This window comes from Protobothrops mucrosquamatus, unplaced genomic scaffold (genome assembly GCF_001527695.2).
Source record: "Protobothrops mucrosquamatus isolate PMUCROS unplaced genomic scaffold, P.Mucros_1.0 scaffold91, whole genome shotgun sequence".
Taxonomy (NCBI): domain Eukaryota; kingdom Metazoa; phylum Chordata; class Lepidosauria; order Squamata; family Viperidae; genus Protobothrops; species Protobothrops mucrosquamatus.
The window spans coordinates 695633-719972 of record NW_015386466.1 but is presented as its reverse complement, the minus strand read 5'-3'; the positions used below and the strand labels follow the sequence as shown (position 1 = coordinate 719972).

General features: G+C 38.1%; 2 protein-coding genes across 2 annotated transcripts in view; both read left to right on the top strand.

Annotated features, from left to right (window-relative positions):
• The window catches only part of FRMD3 (FERM domain containing 3), an 81067-nt gene extending 79679 nt beyond the window's left edge, over positions 1–1388 (top strand). Inside the window, exon 14 of the mRNA XM_015812504.1 lies at positions 581–1388. Within this exon, the coding sequence (XP_015667990.1) occupies positions 581–1179 (599 nt within the window). The 3' untranslated portion in view covers positions 1180–1388. The remainder of the gene's footprint in view (positions 1–580) is intronic.
• Positions 1389–7417: 6029 nt separating this feature from the next.
• Positions 7418–11525, top strand: LOC107284442. The gene is made up of 5 exons (XM_015812499.1): positions 7418–7544; positions 8882–9013; positions 9928–9989; positions 10763–11333; positions 11440–11525. Exons 3-5 carry the CDS (start codon positions 9957–9959, stop codon positions 11523–11525), a joined length of 690 nt encoding a protein of 229 aa, XP_015667985.1. The 5' UTR covers positions 7418–7544; positions 8882–9013; positions 9928–9956.
• Positions 11526–24340: the final 12815 nt, after the last annotated feature.

The following is a 24340-nucleotide window of genomic DNA, read 5'->3' as shown; positions in this document are numbered from 1 at the left end:
TGATGCAATTTGTAGTTTAACCATATTAGGAGTAATGAAAACCTTTTCCTCCAGTTAGTTCATTCCATCAAACTGTCTTACATACTATAATGCATTTTGTCACTTATGACATCCTTGTAATATTGATTAATATTATATCTTGAGAAATAGAATTACGTGATAACCAGTATTTCCCATCAATCTGTATTTTCTCATCAATAGTCTATTAATAGATTATGATACATCATAATGTATCATAAACACACATTATACACGTGTCTGATAATGCAAGTACAGTATTTTATCATGGCTTCAGAATCATGCAATATAGTTCTGTGCAATGAAATAACCGAAGATTTTCATTTCAGGTTTACAAAATGCAGATTTTTATTTTTTTTAAAAAAATATGGATTTTGTAGTAAAATGAGTAATGGTAACGAGTTACAATTAGCTTGCTGAGCTAGGAAGAAGTCCCCTTCACTTAATATAAACCAGTTAATGGTTAAATTGCAAGCAGTTTTTTCTGCAGTTGTTTATGTTTTGTCTATAGTTTTATCTCCTTGAAATGTAAGTTTGAGAATCTAAAAGTGCCATTTTACAGGAATCCAGCTGCCGAAAGAAGATGACATTTCTCTCCCTGTGATATCAAGCTCTCCAACTAAAGAAACAGATGATGGTTCAGATCTTTCAGTTGAGGAGGGTGAGAAAATCAAAGAGGAGCCTTTAATAATTTCAGAATTGATCTACAGTCCAAGCACCAGCTTGCTCCCCACTCCTGTTAACGATGAGGAGATAGACCTTCTCTTTCAAACTTCTCCAAGGGCAGAAAATGGGAAAGAAGATACAGATTCATTTGAGGAACTGGAGGCGGATGAAAATGCATTTTTGGTTGCAGAGGAGGAAGAGTTGAAGGAAGCCCGGAAAGCACTTAGGTGGAGCTATGACTTTTTGATGGGTAACTTGAAGGTAAATGCTGCTGTGAAGAGTTTTTCCAGATTTCTTTTTGTTGGGCTTGGGGTATTGCTTGTAGTTTTCCCTCTACTACTTGTCCTTCTGGAATCAGACCTTGACATCTCCTTCCTCCATGAAATTCGCCAGACACCAGAGTTTCAACAGTTTCACATTGAATATTACTGTCCTCTCAGACAGTGGATAGCCTGCAAAGTAGACTTCATTAGCCATTTGTTTGGCAGCTCTTAAACATAAAAAAACGTGCAAAACTAAGGGCTATATTCAAAACTAGTGAATTTTAGTCAGTAGTTAGGTGCTCATAAACATCCTGCAGGTTATCTTCAATTAGTTCTTTATTTTGATAGACGATAACTTCAAAATTCTTACATTTACTTTTCATAATTGAATAATTGATGTAGTAGTGGCCTTTAAGTAACCAAAAAGCAGTCTTTGTTTTTATTTGCTTTCCTGTTTTTATCAGTAATTAAGCTGAAGAGAAAGCTATCATTTCTACCATATCAAGCCATGATATCCTAATTTTAAGCATTTACTACAAATAGAAGAAGATGCTTTTGAATATATTCCTTAGTAAAACAATATCTACTAACCAATGCCTATATAAGTACCCACCGATTGCTCGGGTTTTATTATTTTTTTGTTTGATTGATTTTTTTCATTTAAAAATATTTTTATGTCTTTACAAATTTTGGTAAATTTTTAGCAAATGCAATTTCTGAAAATATTTAAGTGTACAGATGAATAAATGCACAAGGACATAACATGAATTTTTAAAGCATTTTTAAAAAAGACTAATATTCTTCAAGATATGCACAAGGTGAATAATTCAGATGGAAAACAGGCATGTCTGATCTACAGTATATGGAAAGACTGATTAACAAGTTTCGGAAGAACTACACATTAGGATAAATCAGTGTAACCGTGATTTACAGGTGAGAATTCCATGGGAGGAGAAGATACCCCTTTCTTTGTACATTGTTTTTTTTCTGTATGCACAATCAGCTCGGAAGGGTATTTGCAGAAAAAAATTAGTGGATGCAGAAATGGTTAAGCATTCTCTCCTGTCGGTTGAACCTGTCCTGCATATTCCTCATGTCTCTGAGGAATATTAATATTAAACAGCAGATACATGACCAGTATAATGTATAGTACCATATTGCAGAACCTGTTCTGAAACTGAAGAGCGGGATATCATTTTCTCAAGATGGAAATTTGGATTTTTACTTTGATGCACTCATGAAAGTTTTTTTTTTTTTTGCAAAGTAGTGCAAATACAGTTTTGAGGGAGATTTAGAAATTTTGAATTGAGTGTACATGATTGTAAGTTACAGAGAAATGGTGATTTTTGTTTTTTAAAAAAAATAAAGCTAAACTTACTAAAATACATAACAATTAAAAAATTAACCTGTTTCCAAAGATAGAAGTTTCTGTGAAAAACCTCTGTGAATTTCAGACACCTGAAAAAAGTTAATTTCTGAGTATATTCATTATTTTTCATTACGATAAATCCCAGAGTCACAATTTCATGCCATTATTTTTAAGCATGCTTTCTTACCTGGTGTAATTAACAATGGATGCACATGATTTATTTATAAAAAGTCCTTTTGACAGTGGTGTATCTTTGTTGTCTTGATGGAGATTTTGTGCCTGTGTAAAACTCCAAGCTCTTTTAAGAGGATGTGACTAAAATCTCATGTATTTAGAGAAGATCAACATTTCCACATGCCCAATTTTCAAATGTATGGAGGTAGAAGCAGAAGAACTAAACTGAATAGCATATTTGCCAATCTGTATTTCATGAGACAAAATTCCACTCTTTCCCCTTTCCTAACTACACCAGCGATATTTACACACAGTCCTACACTTGTTTCCTTAGAAATATGTTCAGTTTAGATCCTTGTTCGAGATTAATAAGATTACAGCCTTTTGTTTCAAGGAAGCTCCCAAAGCATTCTTGTTCTATTAAAGTTTTAGAATTGTTATCTATTATTACAAAATAATAAATTATTTTTTTAAATAATTGAGTAAATGTATGAAGTACTTAAAGTACATTTTAAACTTAAAGTTAATTTTTTTAAAAATATTTTTATTTACATTTCCTATTACAAATATTGCAACAAAACCTAATCCATATTTCATCTACTTTCTAATATATAAACCTTTCTAACTAACTCCCATGTAATTCCCATGTGCTTAATTAAAAATCAGATTGTGTTTGTAATTTGTATAAAAGAATATGTATGCACTCTAGAAGAAATTATGAGCTGATTTGGAATAGTTCATTTTCTGGAGTTCTCACAGTTGCTAAGAGCAACTGGATCAGGAGACAAGTTTTAAACTAGATTTCTTTTTTTTATATAATTGGCTAGTTGAAAATCTTGGGTAATTTCCCTTTCATGTATTACATCATCTAAAAAGTAAATACTTGTAGGTTTTTTTAGGGCAATCTTTTCAATCATAAGTAAATATATGAAATGTTTTTATGACTGAAACCATTTTATCTTCAGTGTGTTTTTGAGCTCTTCCTTAATTATTTCATTGCTAAGAAAAATTCTATTTATTATTTGGTGCATATTTAACTCCTGTTTGAAACTTTGATCTGAATCAAAACCCAGTCAGGAAGCATCGATTGTGGTTTTCTAAACCAAAATAACAGTAACCCTAGAGATAGTTATAAAAGTAGACTATATAGATATTGCAAATATTATAATAGCAATAAATCCAAACTCTTGTCTTGGTCCTCTGGGTATTTATACCAAGCTCTTTATAGATCCTGGATTCTAAAATGTAGTCTTGTCCACGTACTATTGCTCCAAAATCATTAGAAACCTTTGTTAGTAGTAGTTAATTTGATCTGGGAAAGATTGAATTGCTTGAGGAACCAGTTACCTCAGAGAATAAACTGTGCAATAAGGATATGTATACAGTGAATGGCACGTGCATGTACATGAAGGGATAGAGATATATCAATCAAATTGTGAGGGCTCTTTTCTAGATTCTAGACATGAGAAAAGACTGAAGAATATTTACATAAATCAGAGAAGTCTTGTCTCCAGAACTGGAAGTACCAGAGATGGCATATGAAGAGTTCGTAGGTGCAGTATTGTGTATTTCTGTTTGTGCTTGGACTATATTGTAGAACATTCTGTACTTGACGTATATTTTGTGGTTTGTTTAATATTTATAAACACAAACTCTGGGAAGAATTAAATAGGGATTATTTCTCTGAAATGCAAATGGGCAAGAATTCCTGGCATGGGTAGGGCGGGAAATGTAAACCTGTAAACTTGAGCCTTATCTTTGTAAAGTGAATTTAACATTTCTATGTCTACATCTTGACTGTTTTATATGTTAATGTAATGATAAGACTCCCTAATAAAAAATACATTGAAAAGAGTCACCATGGGCTTATAGACTCATGTTTAAATATGATGGTGCTGAAAAAGGAGACTTAATGACTGGTCCTTTGACTAGTGCTGTATGTTGTCAATAAAGTCAGACAATAATGACAGAAATTAATGAAAACAAAGTTTCAGGCACATAAAGTCATCAGCAGAAGCAATGAAAAAGATGAAATGTGCTCATGGAGGACAGAATGAGCAATACATAGTCGGCAGGTCCCAATTTTTTTTTATTAAATCTGTGCAACACAAGGATAGTGCTTTCTTGAGAGAGTACTAATTTTCTAAACACAGGACTAATACTGAAATCACTTGAAATCAGGAATTTGAGGTAGGACAGGAAATAGATACTGCAAAAATACTAGAATTGTTATTGATAGAGGCTATAATAACAAGCTTGAAGGCCTAACAGCATTTTTCCTTCTCTCCCTCTTAACACCAAAGAGAATCAAATCTTGAGTTTCTCACATTTTTGGCCTCCCAGAATATAATTGTGCATTCCTTCTCCAAGATCTCTATACATCTCTACATTCAGTCAAGATTTAAAAAATCTAATCTAATACTTTGTCCAAACAGCTCTAAAGTCATGCATTGATAGATAGATAGATAGATAGATAGATAGATAGATAGATAGATAGATAGATAGATCTTTATTGTCATGTTTTACTGTGCGCACATACATAACACACATTTAAACATGCTGCAGTGTATACAACATGTATAGACATAGACCCTTACATATAAGTAACATAAATATTAATCACTGTCCATCTTGAATACAAAACGGAAGGAGGAAGCTTTAGATTTCACAAGGTTAATACTGTATGGAACAAAACTGTGACTGAATCTGGATGTTCTGCTTCGGATACCACTTCCTTCCAGAAGGTAACAAGGAAAACAGGTCGTGAAGAGGATTTGTAGTGTCCCAGACAATCTTACGGACCCTGCTCAAGCAACGCTTCTGTGCTATGTCCTGGATGGGAGGGAACTACCAATAATCTTTTCAGCCATCTTCACCACTCTCTGCACCCCCTTCCTGTCTGAAGCAGTGATGCTTCTAAACCAGACTGATGCTGTATGACAGGATGCTCTCGATCGTCCCTCTGTAGAAAGTGGTAAAGACGGGAAGGAAGATGTACTTTTCTCATGTGACGCAGAAAATACAAGTGCTGCTGTGCCCGCTTCACCGGTGTCTCACTGTTGAGCGACCAAGCCAGCCTACTTGTTAACTGCCTGCCCAGAAATTTGATGCTGGTAACCATCTCCACAGGTGAATCATTAATGCACAGAGAAGTGTGGCTTTTATATTTATAGCTTTCTTGTGGGATCTTTCAAACAGTCAGAAAGCACCAGTCAGCATTCTGAAGACAGATGCCTCAGCAGAAGGCTGGTACCCAGTGAATCTTGAAGCTGATGTCCAAATGTCTAGAGCAGGGGTGTCAAACTTGATTTCATTGAGGGCTGCATCAGGGTTGCAGTTGACCTTGGGGGGTGGGGGGGCTTGGCCAGGGGGGGCATACATATGAGTCAGTTGTCAAGCCTTTGAATGTACACCACATGACCATGCGGATGCTGCAACAGTCATAAGTGTGAAAAATGGTCAAACTCACTTTTTTCAGTGTGTTATAACTTCAACTAGTTGCTAAATGAATGGTTGTAAGTTGAAGACTATCTGTATTCTAATTTAAATCTGGAATAGCTAAGGACAACTTTAATTGGAATCAAAGGCAAAGACGCATTATGGGATAAATCTTTTTAATCCATTAAGAGGACATGAGAATGAAGTGTTTGTTTTACTTGCTTGTTTCTTCTATGCCAGTGTTTCTCAACCTTGACAATTTTAAGGCATGTGGACTTCAACTCCCAGAATTCCACAGCCAGCATTGCTGGCTGTGGAATTCTGGGAGTTGAAGTCCACATGCCTTAAAATTGTCAAGGTTGAGAAACACTGATCTATGCGGAGATGACAGGGAACAGTAGTGCCTTTAGGATGGACTAATCAAGCAACTATCCAGGGTCCCCATTCCTCAACCTCCACCTCCCATTTTGGCCTAATTTTAGTAAATAAAAAAGGAAACCCAGAGGGACCACTTTGCTGTCCTTATCTTGATAACCAGGCAGCCAAATACATCAGGCAATACATTTTTATATAGCCTTACACCTGGCATTAATTTTATTATCTGATGACAGTTGATGCAGCCTACTTTTAATCAATAAAATCTCCAATCATTTCCCCAGAATCTCCAAATGGCATCATGTCATTATCATTCTGGGGCAGCAACAAGTCAACGGGGGGGGGGGAAGGGTGTGTGTTTGTGTGTGTGTTTGTGTGTGTGTGTGTGTCCAATCGCGCTGTCTTCGTGGGGCTCCCAAACTCTCAAACTGCCAGGTGCAGGGAACCTGCTGTGCGCAAACCGCGCGTGTTCCGCCATTCAGAGCCAAGCTTACGCAGGAAGCGCGCGAGGGAGAACACGGCGCAATTCCTTCCGAACTTTCCCGCGGACAGAAAAAAAATAGGTCTTTTTCTTTCTCTGAATCCGACAGCGCCCCCTAGTGCAATCGTGTGCTCACGCAAGGAAAGTTTGGCTTGTCCCTGTAGTGTAGCAGCTGGAAGCCTGTTTATTTTGAAGAAAGTTTCCAGGACTTGGAAAAAAAAGGGATAAGGAGATACAGGCGGCAGCCGAAAGCGAAGCCTATTGAAAAACACACGCTCAACATTCATCTGATACGCTTACTGTTGTCATTACTTATGTCACAGGTGTTCTCAACCTTGGCAATTTTAAGACTTGTGGACTTCAACTCCCAGAATTCCTCAGCCAGGTTCAGACGCTCTCGGCAACGGAGAAGGGAGCCGGCATCTCCACCCTTTTCCCTCGGCAGCTGGCTCCACCCTCGGCGGTTGCCACGGGGATGGCGGAGTACACATTTCCCACGGCTGGTGTTAGCGAAAACTTCCCAGCGGCTCCTTCAGTTTTGGCGCCTCTTCTTCACCTTTATTCTTTCAAAGGAGAGAAAGAGTGTGTGTGTGTGTGTGTGTGTGTGTGTGTGTATGTGTGTGTGTAAGAGAGAGAGGTCGGCCCAACCTGTGTAGCCTTCTTGAGGACGCCGCGAAAACTGCAACCAATCCGCGCAAGGGAGGCTCGCATTTTCCTTTGCTTTTGGAACCTGGTTAGGAGCGTGCTGCCGATGGAGGAGGTGGGTTTTACTACTCGTAGCCCAGGCTCATGGTTGGAGAGAGGGTTTGTCTAGGTCAGGGGTAGTCAACCTTGGCTCTTTTATGACTCGTGGACTTCAACTCCCAGAATTCCTGAGCCAGCCATGCTGGCTCAGGAATTCTGGGAGTTGAAGTCCACGAGTCATAAAAGAGCCAAGGTTGACTACCCCTGGTCTAGGTTGTCAGGCCGAAATCCGAACTAGGCTGCCAAATTTTCCAGAGAGACATTTTATTTATAACCCCCTTTTTTAAAAAAAACAACAACAACAACTCAAGGATGTGAACATATCCAACACACCTTCCTATTTTCCTCACAACATCAATCCTGTGAGATGGGTTGGACTGAGAAAGAGTGACTGGCCCAAACCCACCCGACTGGCTTTCATGGCTAAGGCAGGACTTGAACTCATGGTCTCCTGCTTTCCTGCTAGGTGCCTTAACCACTTGACCAAGCTGGCTCTAGATCAGTGGTTCTCAACCTTTTTAATGCCGCGACCCCCAACCTGTCGTAAGTCGAGGACTAAACCGGTCGTAAGTCGAGGACTAAACCGGTCGTAAGTCGAGGACTACCCAACCGGTCGTAAGTCGAGGACTTTCCCTGCCCGGGAGCACCGCGCATGCGTGGTTCCGCCCCCTGCGCCGGCCGAGGCGTAGCTGGCAAGCGGCAGAGACGGAGCAGGCCNACCACCAGCTGGCCCAGCCCAAGGGAGGTAAGGCACCCGCCGAAAAGGGGGAAAAAAATGGCGGACAGCCTTGCTTGGAGACCCCCGTGAAATGGTCGATCGACCCCAAATGGGATCGCGACCCATAGGTTGAGAACCGCTGCTCTAGATCAAACTGACATCTCAAGCCTTATCCCTCCCTTTTTTTTCCCTGGTAACTTAGAAGGAGCTAGCATGACATAAGAATGCTTTGTTATCACATTCTCTGTGACTCTGAGAAATAAGACTCGGGCGCTTCATAAGATGTTTTCTCCCTCCTCTAAACTGGAGACTTAAAATCAGCAAGGTTAGAATTAGTATGTTTTATGGTCTGTCCCGAATCAATAGTTATAAAATCTACAGATTGCTCAAGTCAGGATCCTGATCTCAGGAACATTCATATGTGCATCCTGAATGTTTCAACCTCCAGCACTATCGGCCCATATAGGGGCTGGCAGAGAACAGGGCAGAAAACGTGCCTTTTCTACTGCTTATCCCTATCCTGCCTCTACAGCTGCGGGTGGAAAAGGAGTAGAAAGGAGGGCAGGGGTGCATGTATGTAAGTTCAATATTTGTGTCATGATATCGTTACATGCTTGTCATTTTTATGTCATCAGGGCTTGTTCAGATACCACCGGTTCTGGCTTGTTGAATGATGGCGAACTCATTTCGTGTGTGACAACAGGGTGTTCTATTGATTCAGTCAGATGTGCCACACACAAAGAAAACCTGAGGTTTTAATCACACAGGTGTGACTGCCATCTTTATTTGTTCTTCTCCTATAGATGCTTCTAGCTATAATTTTGCTCTTTTAATCCTCAGTCATCTATCTATCTATCTATCTATCTATCTATCTATCTATCTATCTATCTATCTATCTATCTATCTATCTATCTATCTATCTATCTATCTATCTATCTATTTATAAATGCTCGGTCATTTATAAGTCCTGTTTCTCTAAAAAAAAAACTGAGCAATTTAAATGTTATATTTTGTTGTGCTTTGTTTCAGCAACTTTGTGATTAGAAATCTGTGTCCTGCATTTGTTGACTAAATTATTTTGAATGATTTTTGAAGACTTGACCTCAGTGTGCTGTTAGGCATGTTTCTCCATCCCACTTTTTCAAAATGCATAACTGGCCACATCCACTTATTCCATATGTGCCCATTGGTTCAGGAAGATGGACTTCATTGTTTTATGTAAATAAGATGAGGATTTATGGTATTTTGCAGAGATTATAATAGAGCATTTTTTGCTATCTTAACTTCTGAGAGGTGCAGCCTTATTAGTTTGAACCAAATGTAATTATGTGAAATATCGGTATCTATACCTGCTGTGAATGTGCAAGCAAGCCCTCAGTCCCATATTCATGGATTTCACAGCCATGGGGATCTGTAGCATCTGAAGGTTTCTTCAACATGATAAATGTGTATCCTGACATTACAGCACAAGGTGTGATCCTTAGGTGTTTGTGTGCAATGTCACAACACATGTACAAAATCAGTGAACTTTACATCAGAGTGTGATGTTCTGTCATTTACCTCTCTCTCAGATACTGACTAGTGTAAATGACAGGCACTCTTGAGTTTCTGCCAACACTGAGGTGACATGTAGTTTGTCATATATGATACTGAGTCAAATCTTCAACTTCTTCACTCCTAGGGAGAGATATTTGCTTGTCTTTGCATGAGATGGCAGGAAATATTTCTACGGGAGAAAAACAGGTATGCTATTTTGTGAGTGAAGGGAAGCAAAAGGTTGAAATTTTTCTTCAGCTGCTGAATTTAGCTTGGACTTTCCAGAAAATCAAAAACTAAGCCCAAGTAAAGCTGAATCAAAAAGGAACTATGCAAGCTCAGCTGTTGTATGTTTGATGCCTCTTGAGATCTCTGGCAAGCAGTTCAACTTGTGATTTATCACGAGATTATCTTCTCCTTTATAGTTTTTTTTATAGCAGATTCCTTTAAGTACTATTTGTGGATTTAAGAGCACTGATTTTTTTTGTTTTAATTTCCTGAAACATTGATTGTTTGTGACTACCTAAAATAAATAATAATTTTTTGCTTGTCCTTTTTTCCTTTTCTTAATAAAGTGTGATTTTAATTATAACTTATATCAATCTAACTTCCAAGAGAGGGCCCTGTTTTCCTTAATCATTTAAAATTTAAATTGTCAGAGGAGTTAGAGAATTAAATTCATTATTTCCTTTTTTTCCCCTTATTTGCTGGTAAAGCATCTAGTGTGTGAGGTTTTTTTTCTGTCTTATACCCCAGCAGTAGGGATAGGATGCCAGGCAAAAGCATTCTTTGGAAGGGAAGTAGTAGTAGCAATAACTATGTAGCAGCTACTAAGGTAACAAGGTAAGCCAGGGTATGTAAACTCAAAGGATTTATGGGAGACAAGATTTGAGAGCTCCAATATTTAACTGTTTAGGCTCAGCAATAGTTTTCATCTTCAGATAAAACAGCTTTAATGTGCATATTTTTTATTTCTACAGATGGAATATCCGTCTCAGAACATACTATACCCATCTGTTGGTGATACTGTTCCTGAAATCTCTGTATCATTTACTCCTATATCTTGCTATGGAAAAATAGTGCCTTATGCAGCAGATAATAACAATTCCATACAGTCTAGAAGTTGTTTGTTGAATTTTACAACAGATACTAAGATGGGCTTTGAAGAACCCAGCAAAACAGTAAATGGAAAAAAGCCTTCAACTATTGGGAATCTCCCTGAAGTGACCTCTCTAAGAAAGGAAGAAACAGCAAGAGCCACAGCTGGTCTTGCAGAAAGAAAATGCTTAAAGAATACATGTATTTCAGGATCAGATAACGAACTACATAGGGAATGTAGCATCCCTGAGATTCAAAAACTCAAACATGTAAATTGGACAGAATTGTTTCTTGATCAGTCTCCCATTGGGGATAGCATTCAGGAAAGTAATCAACCTGTCTGGGATCACTGCATATTAAAAAAGATGGTTCAAAGTAACAGGGGCAAAGATGGCATAAATAAAAAGCCTGACACTTTTGATCCAAAGCTGTTATATGCAAATATTTTAAAAAGCTCTGTAGCCTTTGAAAATAATTCAGAGAATTTTGAACAAGAAACTCCCGGGACTTTGGTAACTAATAATACATCATGTCCTGCAAGCCTTATTTCAAATTCCAGCCAGCCAGCCAAGCATAAAAATGAAAACTATTTTTGGGTTCCACTCAGCGACAGTTCAGATGAAGAGTGGACAGAAAATAATTTAAAGTGGACAACTATGGACAGCAAAAATTATAAAAGTGCTAACTTTGACAATCCAACTATTACGAAATATTTCAGTTCATCTATGCCGGAAGATGAATTTACCTTCAAAATAATGCTTGACAGCTACGAAGAATGGAATTCAGGAATGGAAACCTTGGATATTCAAGAATATAAATGCAAGAGTTTTACCCAGAATCCAAAATATGAAGATTTTAGTGGAAGACGGAATTCCATAAAAAGCAACCATGAAAAGTCTACAAATGAAAATATCCATTTTCATTTCAAGTCTACAGTAGAAAAAGATAGGCTGAGGGATCAGGTGTCAGATATTCCACCTCTAGAGAGAGCCTCAGACCAGAGAAATGAATCTAAATTACAGCAAACGCTGGAAATGGACAAGATCTTTAAAGGGAGGAAAAATAAACAGGAAGTCAATTTTAACAAAAATAGTTGCGATACATATCAAAAAGATGCAGAATTAATATCTCTATTGGAATATTCAGTTATGCAAATTAAGAGCAGTTCGGAGGGTTCATTACTGAAGCCTTCAGAAAATAATACTTATAAAGTAAATAATACTTATAAAGAGGACTCAGACTCTTTGAATCACAAAAGCATGAATAAGAGCAATAGTGACTGCATTTTGCTAGCTAGGCCTCACCAGATCAGGGATGACCGGGTAGTCCATAAGCCTTGTATCGTCTCCAAAAATGAGCAAAGCTCTATAAATGATAATATTTCTGCAACTGGCCTCAAATCAGCATTTGGTGCTGAAGAATTCCTCACTGCAACTGTTAAAGGGGATGGTCATGAGAAACCACTTTGCAGCAATACATTCCCATTAGATTTCAGCCATAGTGATGGCATTTTGGCTAAATATTATTTTTATTTGAACTATCTCAATAAGTCCAAAAGATTTCGGGGTGAAAATACCCATCGGTTCTTTTTTTGTCAAGAACATGATTTTTTCAAAGAAGCCTACGATACTGGACCCTGTTACTGTAAGAATAATAGCACGTATGAGGAGCAGACAGATGAAAATATGAGCAATGATCTGGGAACTTTTGAAGGCAATAAAAAGACTGAGATCATCAAACAGCAAAATCATTTCAAAGATCAGGTGTTGAAGCCTCAATTTGCAAATAGCAGCCTCAAACAAATGGAGAGAACCGGCAGTTTTAAAGGTAAAATTGGACTGTTGTTTTCTAGTTAGTCAGATGTACAATTGTTTTAAAATGTCTTGCAAGAGCAGGAAACTTGATGTTTTAAACCAGGGGTCTTCAAACTTGGCCCTTTTATGACTTGTGGACTTCAACTCCCAGAATTCCTCAGCCAGCATGGCTGAGGAATTCTGGGAGTTGAAGTCCACAAGTCATAAAAGGGCCAAGTTTGAAGACCCCTGGTTTAAACTATAGTTTCCAGAATGTCTTATGTTAGCCATTTTGGTTGTGATTGTTAGCAGGTGAAATCAAAACTATTTGGAGGACATCTAATTACTGTCCCATGTTACACAAAATATAAGTGAAAACTTTTATATTTAAAAGAAAGGTTATTTTATTCTCGTCCTACTTTATTGAGAATTTAAAATTATGACTCCATGGTAGGGCAGTGGCTCAGGTTAAATGACATAATCCTGGAAGGGTATTAGCCATAAACTCTTTTGAAAACAACAGGATTTATAGGATTTCATATTTAATACCATAATTGTAGGGTTTATGTCAATCTCTCAGGAAGAATTTAAATTTATCTTCCTTGTAGTAAGGAGAGGGAAAAATAACTTGCAGGCTCTAAAATCCCTTGGAGTGCTGTGTGATGCGCTAATGAGGGTGGGAACTTTTAGATTCCCACATGTCCTGTCCACCACCATAATGAAAGAGAGAGCATAAAGGTTTTGAACTAAAATGTTCTATGGTGAGAGAGTGATAAGAAATAAATCCTTTCTCCAGAAATCTTTGTATGTGATAGCAGTGGCTCTTTCATGAAAATCCTAGTTCTGGAAGAGGAAGGAAGTGTTAAAGTACTACTCAGTTTAAAAAAATGTGTCCATGCATTTGCAACTGCATCTCAACTTCCTACTCTAGGGCCAGTTGTTTTCAGAGCCCCCTAATTTTTATCTTCATTTTTATTATTTACTAATAAATTTTGGTATTTTTTTAGAATAGACTTAGAAATACATGAAATTATGAATAAACATACTTTCCATTTGAGACTTTTTATGTATTCAAAGTATTTTCTGTGTTTTGATCTCACAATACGTTCAGTTCTTGGTACAATATTGATTTCTTTAAGGTTGGGTCATAAAGAAGCTGCTACCAGTATATATGCTCTTAGTTTCATTGCTCCTCACAAATGAGATAAACCTCCAAAGTACATTTTACATAAACCATAAGGAGATTGCTCCCAAGTAAGGTAGGATTGTTTGGTTCTAGCAACAAGGACAATCCACTTCATAGTGATTTAGTAAATCAAAGGTTGGAACTGGTCTTTGCACACTCATGAAGTGACATTGTTGGCATTGCTGTGCAGGCATTACTGGATCAGGGCAAATGAAAAAAGCAGTTGTGTTGCAAACTCCCTGCATGTATCTTTGTGTGATGTCACATTCACGTATGAAAAGGGCAATGTTTCCAGCACAATGGTGCAATTCCACTATCATCATTTTGACAAAAGCATTAGTTTCTGCGGATGCCTCTGGGAATAAGCTTATTCTTCTCTTATATATTTGATTAATTACTGGCAATCTCTCTCACCTTCCTGCTCAGCTGAAAGCAGATGCAGAGAAGTTGTAATTTGAACCAGCACCTCTGTGGCCACTGAAACCAACATTTCCACAGCTGATTCTCAAGAATTCCCCTTCTATATCCAAATGTAATTAAATTGGGAAATCCAATCAGATTCCATGTATTTTTTCTGGTTTTGGACTCATTATATTCTCCTAATATGTCTTACGAATGCCAAGGATGTGTTTTAGATGTTTATGTCATTCCCTGGAGCTCCTTTAACTGCATATTGCAATTAACTATGACTGTAACTATATTCTGTGAATTATCTTTTATAGACCAGGAAGTTTTTGAAAGCAGGAAATCAAGCCCCAAACAGGCTAGTTCTAAGAAACATTGGGAAAGAGCCAGCATTTCATGCTCATCTTACACACAGAGAAAACTGAAGCCAAGGTTTGCTTATTTAATATTTAGTACAACTGTGTGAACAAAGCAGTGCATTTACAAAAGGCCTACCTCCTCTGTGGTGTGGTTTTCCATTTTTTAACTCAGAATTTATAATGGTTCCCTGCAGATTGCTTTATACTTTATAAATATCTCATGATATCAACACTATTATTTTACAATCACACTGGTATATACCAGTCCTGAACAATCTTTTACTATTTTAAAGAGAATACTGGTTTCCTATGTTAATGTTTTCCCTGCATAACTATTTCCATTTAATTATGAAATACTAATTTGAGTTGGATTATATTGAGTCTAGTATAAATAACATTGTACACCTATGTGTAAATTTCTATAGTAATATCTTTAGTGTATTCATATTTGAAAGCAAAGATAGGGTGCAGTAGTAGAAAGTACACAGAATTAGGGTAAATCTTGTTAGTATAAAGTTGATTTAGTTAGATTATCTTTTATTGCCTCCAGTTTCTTTTTCTCAACATTTTTTACTCTCTTCTGTGCTTTGCATAGTTTTGCTTACCGTAAAGGGAATAACATTGAAATGCATGCATGAGTATAATCTAAATCAAAATAATAGTTTTTGGCATAGACTTTGTATCACCAAAGTGCATGAATTTCATGAGAGTAGTGAACTTTGTACTTTTTAAGACTAAAGTTAGAGAGCCAATTTGGTATAATGGTTAAGTGTTAGGCTAAAACTCTGGAGGTACCTGAGGCACAAAACCAACTGGGTCACCTTGGTCTGGTCACACTCTGCCTTAGGAAGAAGGAAATGGCAAACCACTTGCAAAAACTTTCCCAAGAAAACTTCAGGGACTAGTCCAGGCAATCGTCAGAAGTCAAAACTGACTCAAAGGCACAAAAGCAAAACAACGTTAATTGCTTATTTCTTATTTTGATTTTTAAATTTCTTCATCTTTTTTCTGTTTGAGAAAATCTGTCTTTTATTTATGGGTAGATTTATGTTTGATCCTCCAACAAGTGTAACAATCTGTTTATCACAGCAGAGGATTAGCGCTGGTGGCTACTTTTCCCCTTAAAAAATGCAAATAATAGAAGCTAAAGTAAGCTATGTAAGCAGGGTAAATTTGGTTCAATACTACTCCCCAGTTTGCCCCTGCTACCTGTATATTTTTTCTTGTTCAAATCATGAAGAGAAGTTTGGAATGGGTAAGTAACAACTGGCCCAGTGATTTTGAGGCTGAGAAAGATTTGAACTATACAGTATATGTAAATCACATATTCTCCATCATCATGCTGAGAAAAGCCGTTCAGGTAAGACAACGCCCCTTCTAACTATTGTTCCACAGGACATCTTATGTAATTGTTTTCATTAATGTTGCACTATGTTTTTCTTTGCAGTAGGTCACATGTCCAAAGACCCGCAACAGGCAAGAAGTTAATAAGGAAGAGCAGTTATAACTCTGAGAGCCGTCCATCTTCAGGTTTGTAGAATTTAAGGTGACATCCTTGTTGTCAAAAACTCTGTTCACTTTTCTTTCTTTTCCTTGATCCAAGATAATCTGTCCCCAGCCCACTCCTTCAGGACTTTCAGCAGGTACTCACTGCCGCTATAATTAAGTTCATGAGAAATAAAACATATTGAAAATGTTGTTTTTCAAACAGATTTTTTCAGTAGTAGTTTTAATAGTAAAATTAACCTAATTGTATGGGGCGGAGCAGGGACTGTCCACTTACGTATCTAAAGTAGCTTTTTAAATCCTGGGTTTAGCATGTTTTCTTAAGGAACGTATCAGTGTAGATTGTTTTAATTAAAACAAGAATCAACCACTCTGGGAAACAGTTGAATAAAATGAGTCTTCATTTTGAAATGTGGGAGGTTTAATTCAATTCTTTTTGGAATCTTTTGAAAATTTCCAGATCTTTTTGTAGTATATCCAATATCAGCCCGGAGACCAGATTATTCATGACTTTGATGCTTCCTGAGCTCTCTCAGATGTGTAAACTAACCCTTTTTTTCCTTTGAGAAAATTTCATATACCTTCACTGAAATAGAAAACCTTGTATTATACCTTCAGTGTCCCCCTAGGACAGTGGTGGCGAACCTATGGCACGCATGCCAGAGGTGGCACTCAGAGCCCTCTCTGTGGGCACCCGCGCCGTTGCCCCAGCAGAGTTTGCCAGAGTAGCGAGCAAGTGGCATTGGCCCCCCGGGGATGCCCCGAAGATGGCGAGGGACTGGCCCCGGCCATGCTCACCCAGTCTGCCGTGACTACTGCAGCCACGGCCACCCAGTGGGCCATGCCCCCACCGAGGGCACCACAATGCTGATGCAGCCCTGGCACTTTGCGATAAATAAGTGAGTTTTGGGTTGCAGTTTGGGCACTCGGTCTCTAAAAGGTTCGCTATCACTGCCCTAGGACATTTCTAGAGTTTATTCAGATGCTTGAATTAAATATTGCTCACAGAACTATGACAGATAGCACATCATTGCTTCTTCATGATTCAACTTAGATTTTTCTGTGGATGCTTAGGTCAGAATGATCAAAATTCCTATTTGATGGGATACAACAAATGTTAGTTTCTGACATTTTAATGCTTTATTTTGTTTTAATAGCATTTAGTGGCTTTTCTCCTTTTGTATTTTGTATAGTGATTTTGTATGCTACCATGTTATTGGAGTAGGTTGTATAAGTATTCTAAAAAAAACAAAAGAAAAAATTATTTATTTATCCATCCATCTTAGTAATCAGAGACTGATTCTTGGTTTATTCATAACAAAATTTAACAAAATTGGTTTCTGAAATTGGAAGCAGACCCAGGGGTCTGCTTAAAACTATGACAGATTTGTAACAATAGCTCATCAGCATTTTAATAAACATCATTTACTAAAAGAGTGAGGGAATCAATTATTTGTTTTAGAGAAAAATAAAGCACAGTTTGAAACCATCATTTGCTGCTGGCTCTTACTTTTGGCAATGTTTCATTCCTCAATCCCTGCAAAGTGTTGGCAGTCAACCATGTGTTCACACTAGCTTCTGTTGACCTGCAAACACTGAGAATAGGCAGGGAATCCCAGTATAACCAGTCAGTGCTTCTTTTCATTAACCATCAGTATGCAGAAATCAACATATAGTTGATGCCCTAGCTTCTGAATTACAGCATTTTCTTGCAATAACTAAATTCTGCCTGCCTCCCCTCTACACAGAAATGGAACAATAATTTGCTACTCTCACCATCTTTTTAGAGTAAACCATATGACTTTGGCCATTTTCTAAAAAATATTTGATCTGGAGAAAATTTTCTGGGCAAGAAAAATATTCTTTCTGTATATAAATTCCCGCAGAAATCTGTGAAAATGCATGATGTCATAGGTTTGTAGCCACGGACCTTTTGCAGCAGCTGCAGTCGCACTGTAGTGTAGAGCAGTGATTTTCAACCTTTTCACAGATTGTAGCACTTTTAGGACATGACAATATTCAAAAACCACCAGTGCTTAGCAAGGTATCAAAAACGTGATGACCAAAAAAAGGGAAAAAAGTACCTCTATTCCTTCGTTGATCTCTCTGCTTGTCTCACAGAAGCCTCTCCTCCTCTCTCTTTCTCCTCACTGCTTGTCTCACAGAAGCCTCTCCTCTTCTCCTCTCTCTTTCTCCGTCCCTTTCTCTTTCCCTGTTGTCTTTTTTTTCTTTCCCTCTCCCATCAAGACCTCCTCCTTTCATATCCTCTCTTCTCTCCCCCCTCCTTTTCTCTTCTGGATGCGCCACTCTCTTGGGCTCAGGGAGAGTTCCAGCATTGGTTGCTACTCCAGTCTCACTCCCCCGTGCAGTCACCCACTCCCCGGCTGGCCATTGCACACAGCGCTTATCAGCTGGAGCTATGTGCACCAATCCTGGGCCCTTAGCAGAGCCTCAGCAACACCACAGCTCCAGCTAAATCTCTGCCTGAAGACTTCATGCGGCTGCTAGCCACCCCTGAGGTTGCCAGAAGCGCCAATCAGCTTGAGTCGTGCGTGCCAATCCTGGGTCCTCAGCAGAGCCCCAGCAACACCGCAGCTCCAGCTGAATCTCCCCCAGGGCTCTCTGGTGCTGCTGCCACTTCAGCTCTTTTCCCCCTTGCTACATTTGTCTAGAGCAGGGCTTTTCAACCTTTTCACCCACTGTACCACTTTTAGGATATGGCAACATCCGAGTACCACCAGTCGCCTAGCAAGGTGACAAAAACTTGATGACCCAAAAAAATGAAAAAAGTGATAAAGTACAGGTAGTCCTCGATTTACAACAGTTTGCTTAGTGACTGTTCGAAGTTACCATGGCACTGAAAAAAGTGCCCCCCAAGCCACAGCCGACCAAGACACCTGCCTGCCCACCCGGCAGCGCTCTTCCTCCTGTCCGAGGTTTTCATTGTTGTGAGCATTTCTGTTGAGGATTGGCAGTGGGGGTGGGATGGGGGGGTATTTGGTTTTTATTCCCCCCGTCTGATGGGTAGGTGCAGCAGGTTTTGGTCAATTCACATGACCCTGGGACACTGACCATCATAAATATGAATCAGTTGCCAAGCATCTGAATATAAATCACAAGACCCTGGAGATGCTACAACATTCCAGCTGATCGGTACTTCTTCTGGACTCAGCAGAAGTGACAGGATCAGTGCTGCTTTCCAGCTGATTGGTGCTTTTTCAGGGCTCAACAGAAGCACCAGGATCAGTGCCGAGCTCCAGTTGGAGCCTGGCACTGATTCTGGCGCTTCCACTGACAGCCCCGAAGAAGCGCCGATCAGCTGGAAAGCTGCACTGATCCTGGCGCTTCCGCTGAGCCCTGACAGCCCTGCAGCTCCAGCCATCTCTCGCTCAGCCTTGTGCGGTGCTGCCACCATTCAGCTCATTCCCCTTCCCTGTGACCGCTTTTCTAGGATGGTCGCGTACCACCTGCCAGGTGCCAATGTACCACAGGTGGTACCCGTACCACTGGTTGAAAAGCCCTGGTCTAGGTCACATACCACCTGCCAGGTGCCAAAGTACCACTAGTGGTACATGTACCACCGGTTGAAAAGCCATAGTGTAGAACATCCGCACAGGTGGATGTGTAGGAAAGCACATACAATACAGAACATCATAATTGGCACTTTTAAAAGGGACTGGGAAACTGACTGGGAGAATCAGAGTAAGTTTTATTGAAAAATTAGCCACCAGAAAGTTCTGAATTCAGGTGGTGTTTTCACAATTTGAACTGCGCTATAGTTGTGCCAGAATACATTTTGCTTGGTAGAATAAGAGATTGTTTCTGCATTGCCTGCATTCAGCAGAACTACTAAGTTTGGGCTGGAAAAAAATGCAGATAGATATGAGCAAATATCACTTTGCTACGATCTTGTGATTGTCTGGAGTTTTGCAACCCAGCTATGATTACTGTAGTATTCAGCATGTCAAAATATATTATTTTTTCATTCTCGCGTCTGCCAAGCAAATGACTCCAATACACTCTTGTAAAAAAGATTATAGCCTCACTACTTTAATATTTTAGTGCAATAATTGTGCAACTTGAGTTACAATGAAAGGAAATTGGTATGAACCAATGAAATTTCAAATTGTGCGACACATGTTCAAGATGAGTGTATCTTGAGCTACAGTGGAATTTCAATGAATATTGTCAACATATTAAAGGCTAATGATTCTGTAAAGCTTGCTGTGTTGTCCCAAATAACTGCATATTTGGGAAACTCAAAGTTCATATTTCTTTTCTAGGGACACAACATAGGCTGCAGTATGAAAACACTCCTCAAGGTTATAACAAATTAAACATGGTAAGCATATGTTGTCTTCTAAGTTATATATTACAACAGTAGCTCCAGAAGCATTTGGAGAATGTATGTATACCATTATGTAGTTAAGGTTTAGAAATAGAGCTTTGATAATGTTATAAATCAAACCTTTTCCAATCTGTGTGAGCTAAAAACTTTGTAATTATTTTAAGGACTTATTACAGTTAATATAATTCTTAAAGCCACCACATTTTTTTTCAGGCTTGTGCAGAAGTGTAAAAAAAGATGGACTGCTTTAATAGAAGTGAGATACTATGCTCATGAGGAGTCTGAAATACTTCAGAATTATTTTTGAAACCTGCACAATCATAATTAGACACAATATATAAAAAGCACTTTTTAAAAGGACTGTGGCAAAGTTCCTTGTGGTTAGAGAGCTGATTCATGAGTAGCAGGCAAACATTGGACTCCAAAGATCTATAAAACCTACTGCAGTTTATTCTTCCCATACCCTTAAGCATTCAGGGTCAGGAATTGAAAAACGAAACAGTGTCAGCAGTCTAAGCATGCAAAAGAAAATTTCTCAGACATAAAATATACAAATCAAGGGACACATCAAATGGGACAGGCAGCTATAGTTTTGAGGATTGATATTCTTCACGCCAGCAGACACAGAGGGTGCCCCAGCTACACAAACAGGCAATGATTTCTTGTGAAGGCTCTGGCTCTTAAATTTCTTTACATATAGAATTCCAATAGTGCCTGACAAATGATCTGGGTCCCAATCAGGCAGCATAGACAGATGGGAGAGTATGTTTGTAGAGGCCATGATAAGGGAATTTCCAGCACTTTCTCTGCAGTCTTTTCTTTCTTGTCGTGCTCTAGTATCTGTTGACTTCTCCACCTTTTTCTCCAATTACCCCGCACCCCCACCCCACGCACCAGCCCTGCCCTGCTCTTTTTGGCAAAACAGCCTTTAAACTAAGCCAGCCCTGAGTTTGCAGGCCATTACAGTCAGGAGTTATAGTTCGCTTACCAGGAAATTGGTGTTTTCCCTTCACCAGAGGGACTTTTGAAATTGGCTGATTTTGAAATAGTTTTCTTGGTCTATAGGATAGAATTGATAATAATAATAATAATAATAATAATAATAATAATAATAATAATAATAATAATAATAATAATAATAATAATAATAATAATAATAATAATAAAGTTGGAAGGGACCTTGGAGGTCATCGAGTCCAACCCCCTGCCCAGGCAGGAACCCTACACCATTTCAGACAAACGGCTGTCCAGTCTCTTCTTAAAAACTTCCATTTGGACAGTTCTTGAGGATTACTACAATAGAAATATCACCGTATGGTATAAGTTCTTCGGGCCTTCTCTGCTGCTTGTAATAATCATTGCTTAAGCAACATTCTTGTTGAGCATTTAAATCTAATTTGTTGTATGGAAATGCACTTGTTCAAAACAAGTTTCTGTATTGTAGGCTTCCCATTTAATTGTAACAATCCTTTCAATATAGGTGTAGTTGTTGTTCACTCACTTCCAACTTTATCATTATTATTATTATTATTATTATTATTATTATTATTATTATTATTATTATTATTATTATTATTATTATTATTATTATTATTATTATTATTATTATTATTAGCAGACAATAGAAACTGTCTCCAATGGCTGGTCAGTAATTGCTTCCTTGACTTTTTTGTAAGCTTATGCTGCTGTTATCAGTATTGATACATTGAGACACTAGTTCCGGCTGGTATATTAACCTGCTAGCATTGAAGAAGAGCATCTGATTTAAATAGCCACAGGCAATTGGGGCCACGGTGGCCAAGGGAATAAAATAAAGCTAGTGTTCAACTTATGACCATTTGTTACTGACTATTTGAAGTTCCAACAGACCCCTCGCCCTCAAAGGTATTTATAACCCGGTTCTGAAGTTCTGATGGTTTTCCGCCCTCCACAATTATGTGACTACATGTTGGACACTAAGCAGTGTCCTGAATTTATGGCTATTTGCAGTGTCCCATCGTCACGTGACTAGCATTTACTTCTGTTTTTCAAAAACATCCCATAGAAAACACTTTATGACTGTGGTATCTGTTTAAGGACCGCCGCAAAAACGGTAGTAAAAACGTTTCTGGTCACATGGTGATCTGCTTTATGACTGCCATGACTTGCTGCATCCATAACGGGCAGGTTTCATTATAGTTGTAGATCGAGGACTATCTATATACATTCACTAGTAGCCATAGGTTAGAGCCACCTCAAGTTTGTTTTCTAAGAATGCCAGCGTAGAAAATACAGCTCTGCTTTATAGCATGTTATCTTCCCTTCAAATCTTTTAATTAAAATAATCTTTTAAAAGTACCCATCCTCATCATGGTTCCTCTCTATTGTATGGTTTTGTGTTCCATAACTATTGTATGTAAGAAAAATGGAGATCATGACTATGACTCTCTTTCTACAATATGCTAACCTATGTTTAATCGAATCTTAGTTTACTAAATTAACAGTTGCACAACACAATAAATCATGGACTACTCAATCACAATTTGTCTAGTACTTATAAGCAATGATTATATTAGCTTTGCTTGTACACATTTTTCTAAGTTATGATTGTTTGGTTTTGCCCATTAAAATTGCAAACAAAATTAACTTTTTGTGTTAAATGATTCATGTGCAATGGTTGTCTAACTTTCAGTTTCATGAACATGCATGGTAAGTTACATGTGTGTATATAGCAATTATGTTCCATTCTATAGCCTTTTGTTTGAAGTTGTTTTATAGAAATACAGTGATAATTTAGTTTAAGCATTCAAATTTTTTGAGGCATTCAGCCTGTTAAAAGAAAAAAATAGTTACAGGTATCTTTCAGATGAGAGCGAAGTACACAAATACAATTTGTGAACTGAATCATAAGCTTGATCTGCTACTGCCTTGATCACATCTGTCTCATTCATTCAGTATTGGGTTGACTTGCATGCTTGTTACTGTTGTTGTTTTGGGATTCAAATGCTTTCTTGTTTTGTTTTGTTTTAGAAAAGTGACTGCAGTCTCACACCATGGCTGCTGCTTCCTGATGAATTGTGGCTTTGTATCTTTTCCCTGCTGACTCATAAAGATATTTCTCGGATTTCCCAGGTCTGTCATCACTTTTATCAACTAGCTGGAGATAAGTCCTTTTGTAAGTACATTAAAATGAATAAACATTAAAAGGTTGGAGTAATATAAAAGTCCTGTATGGTCATTTTAAAATCTCATAGGTTTAAACATGTATATTTATATCTAGCTGGGACAACAAGAGCAAAGCTTTCATGCCCTGACATCAAATTAAAATAACTTACATATATGTTTGTTTGCATATTTATGCCGTTATTGGAAATCTTTTACATTGTAGTTCTGTTTTTGTATTTCTTGTTTACATTACATGTGCATGCTGTAAACATACTTTGCTTCCCTTTTGTCTGGTTATTATCTAGTAAAAGCATGCTTGTAATTTTTAAAGATTGTAGTACTGAATTACACCAAAAGGTTTTTGCATATTTTTAAAGGCAGAATGTTTTTCCTCAGTGCAAAATAGTAAATTTCAAGGAAATGCCTCAGTCAGGATTAACAGGAGGACAGTTAATCCTGTGTATAAAGTTGTGTGGTTCACCCCTCTGGGCCACGACTTGTACAGATGAGTAACTGGGATGAGCCATGGAGACTTAATATCACAAATGTAATCATCAGGGTTTGAACTTGGCTTGAACATTATCTTTAGAATGCAGCAACAGACCATCATTTCACTATTCCTGGGTTGCACATCTGTACTGCAAAACAATCCTTTGGAAACAGGATGAGACTGATAGTAGCTGGGAGATTCATAATAAGCTATGCACCATTCCTCTCTA

What these genes read in the sequence shown, in the direction of transcription:
- LOC107284442 (XM_015812499.1), top strand. Translation starts at nt 9,957, where the DNA reads ATGGCAGGAAATATTTCTACGGGAGAAAAACAG. An exon ending in TTTCTACGGGAGAAAAACAG is followed by an intron (nt 9,990 to 10,762) that starts GTATGCTATTTT and finishes TTATTTCTACAG; the next exon opens with ATGGAATATCCGTCTCAGAA. An exon ending in ATATGCAAATATTTTAAAAA is followed by an intron (nt 11,334 to 11,439) that starts GCTCTGTAGCCT and finishes TTCAAATTCCAG; the next exon opens with CCAGCCAGCCAAGCATAAAA.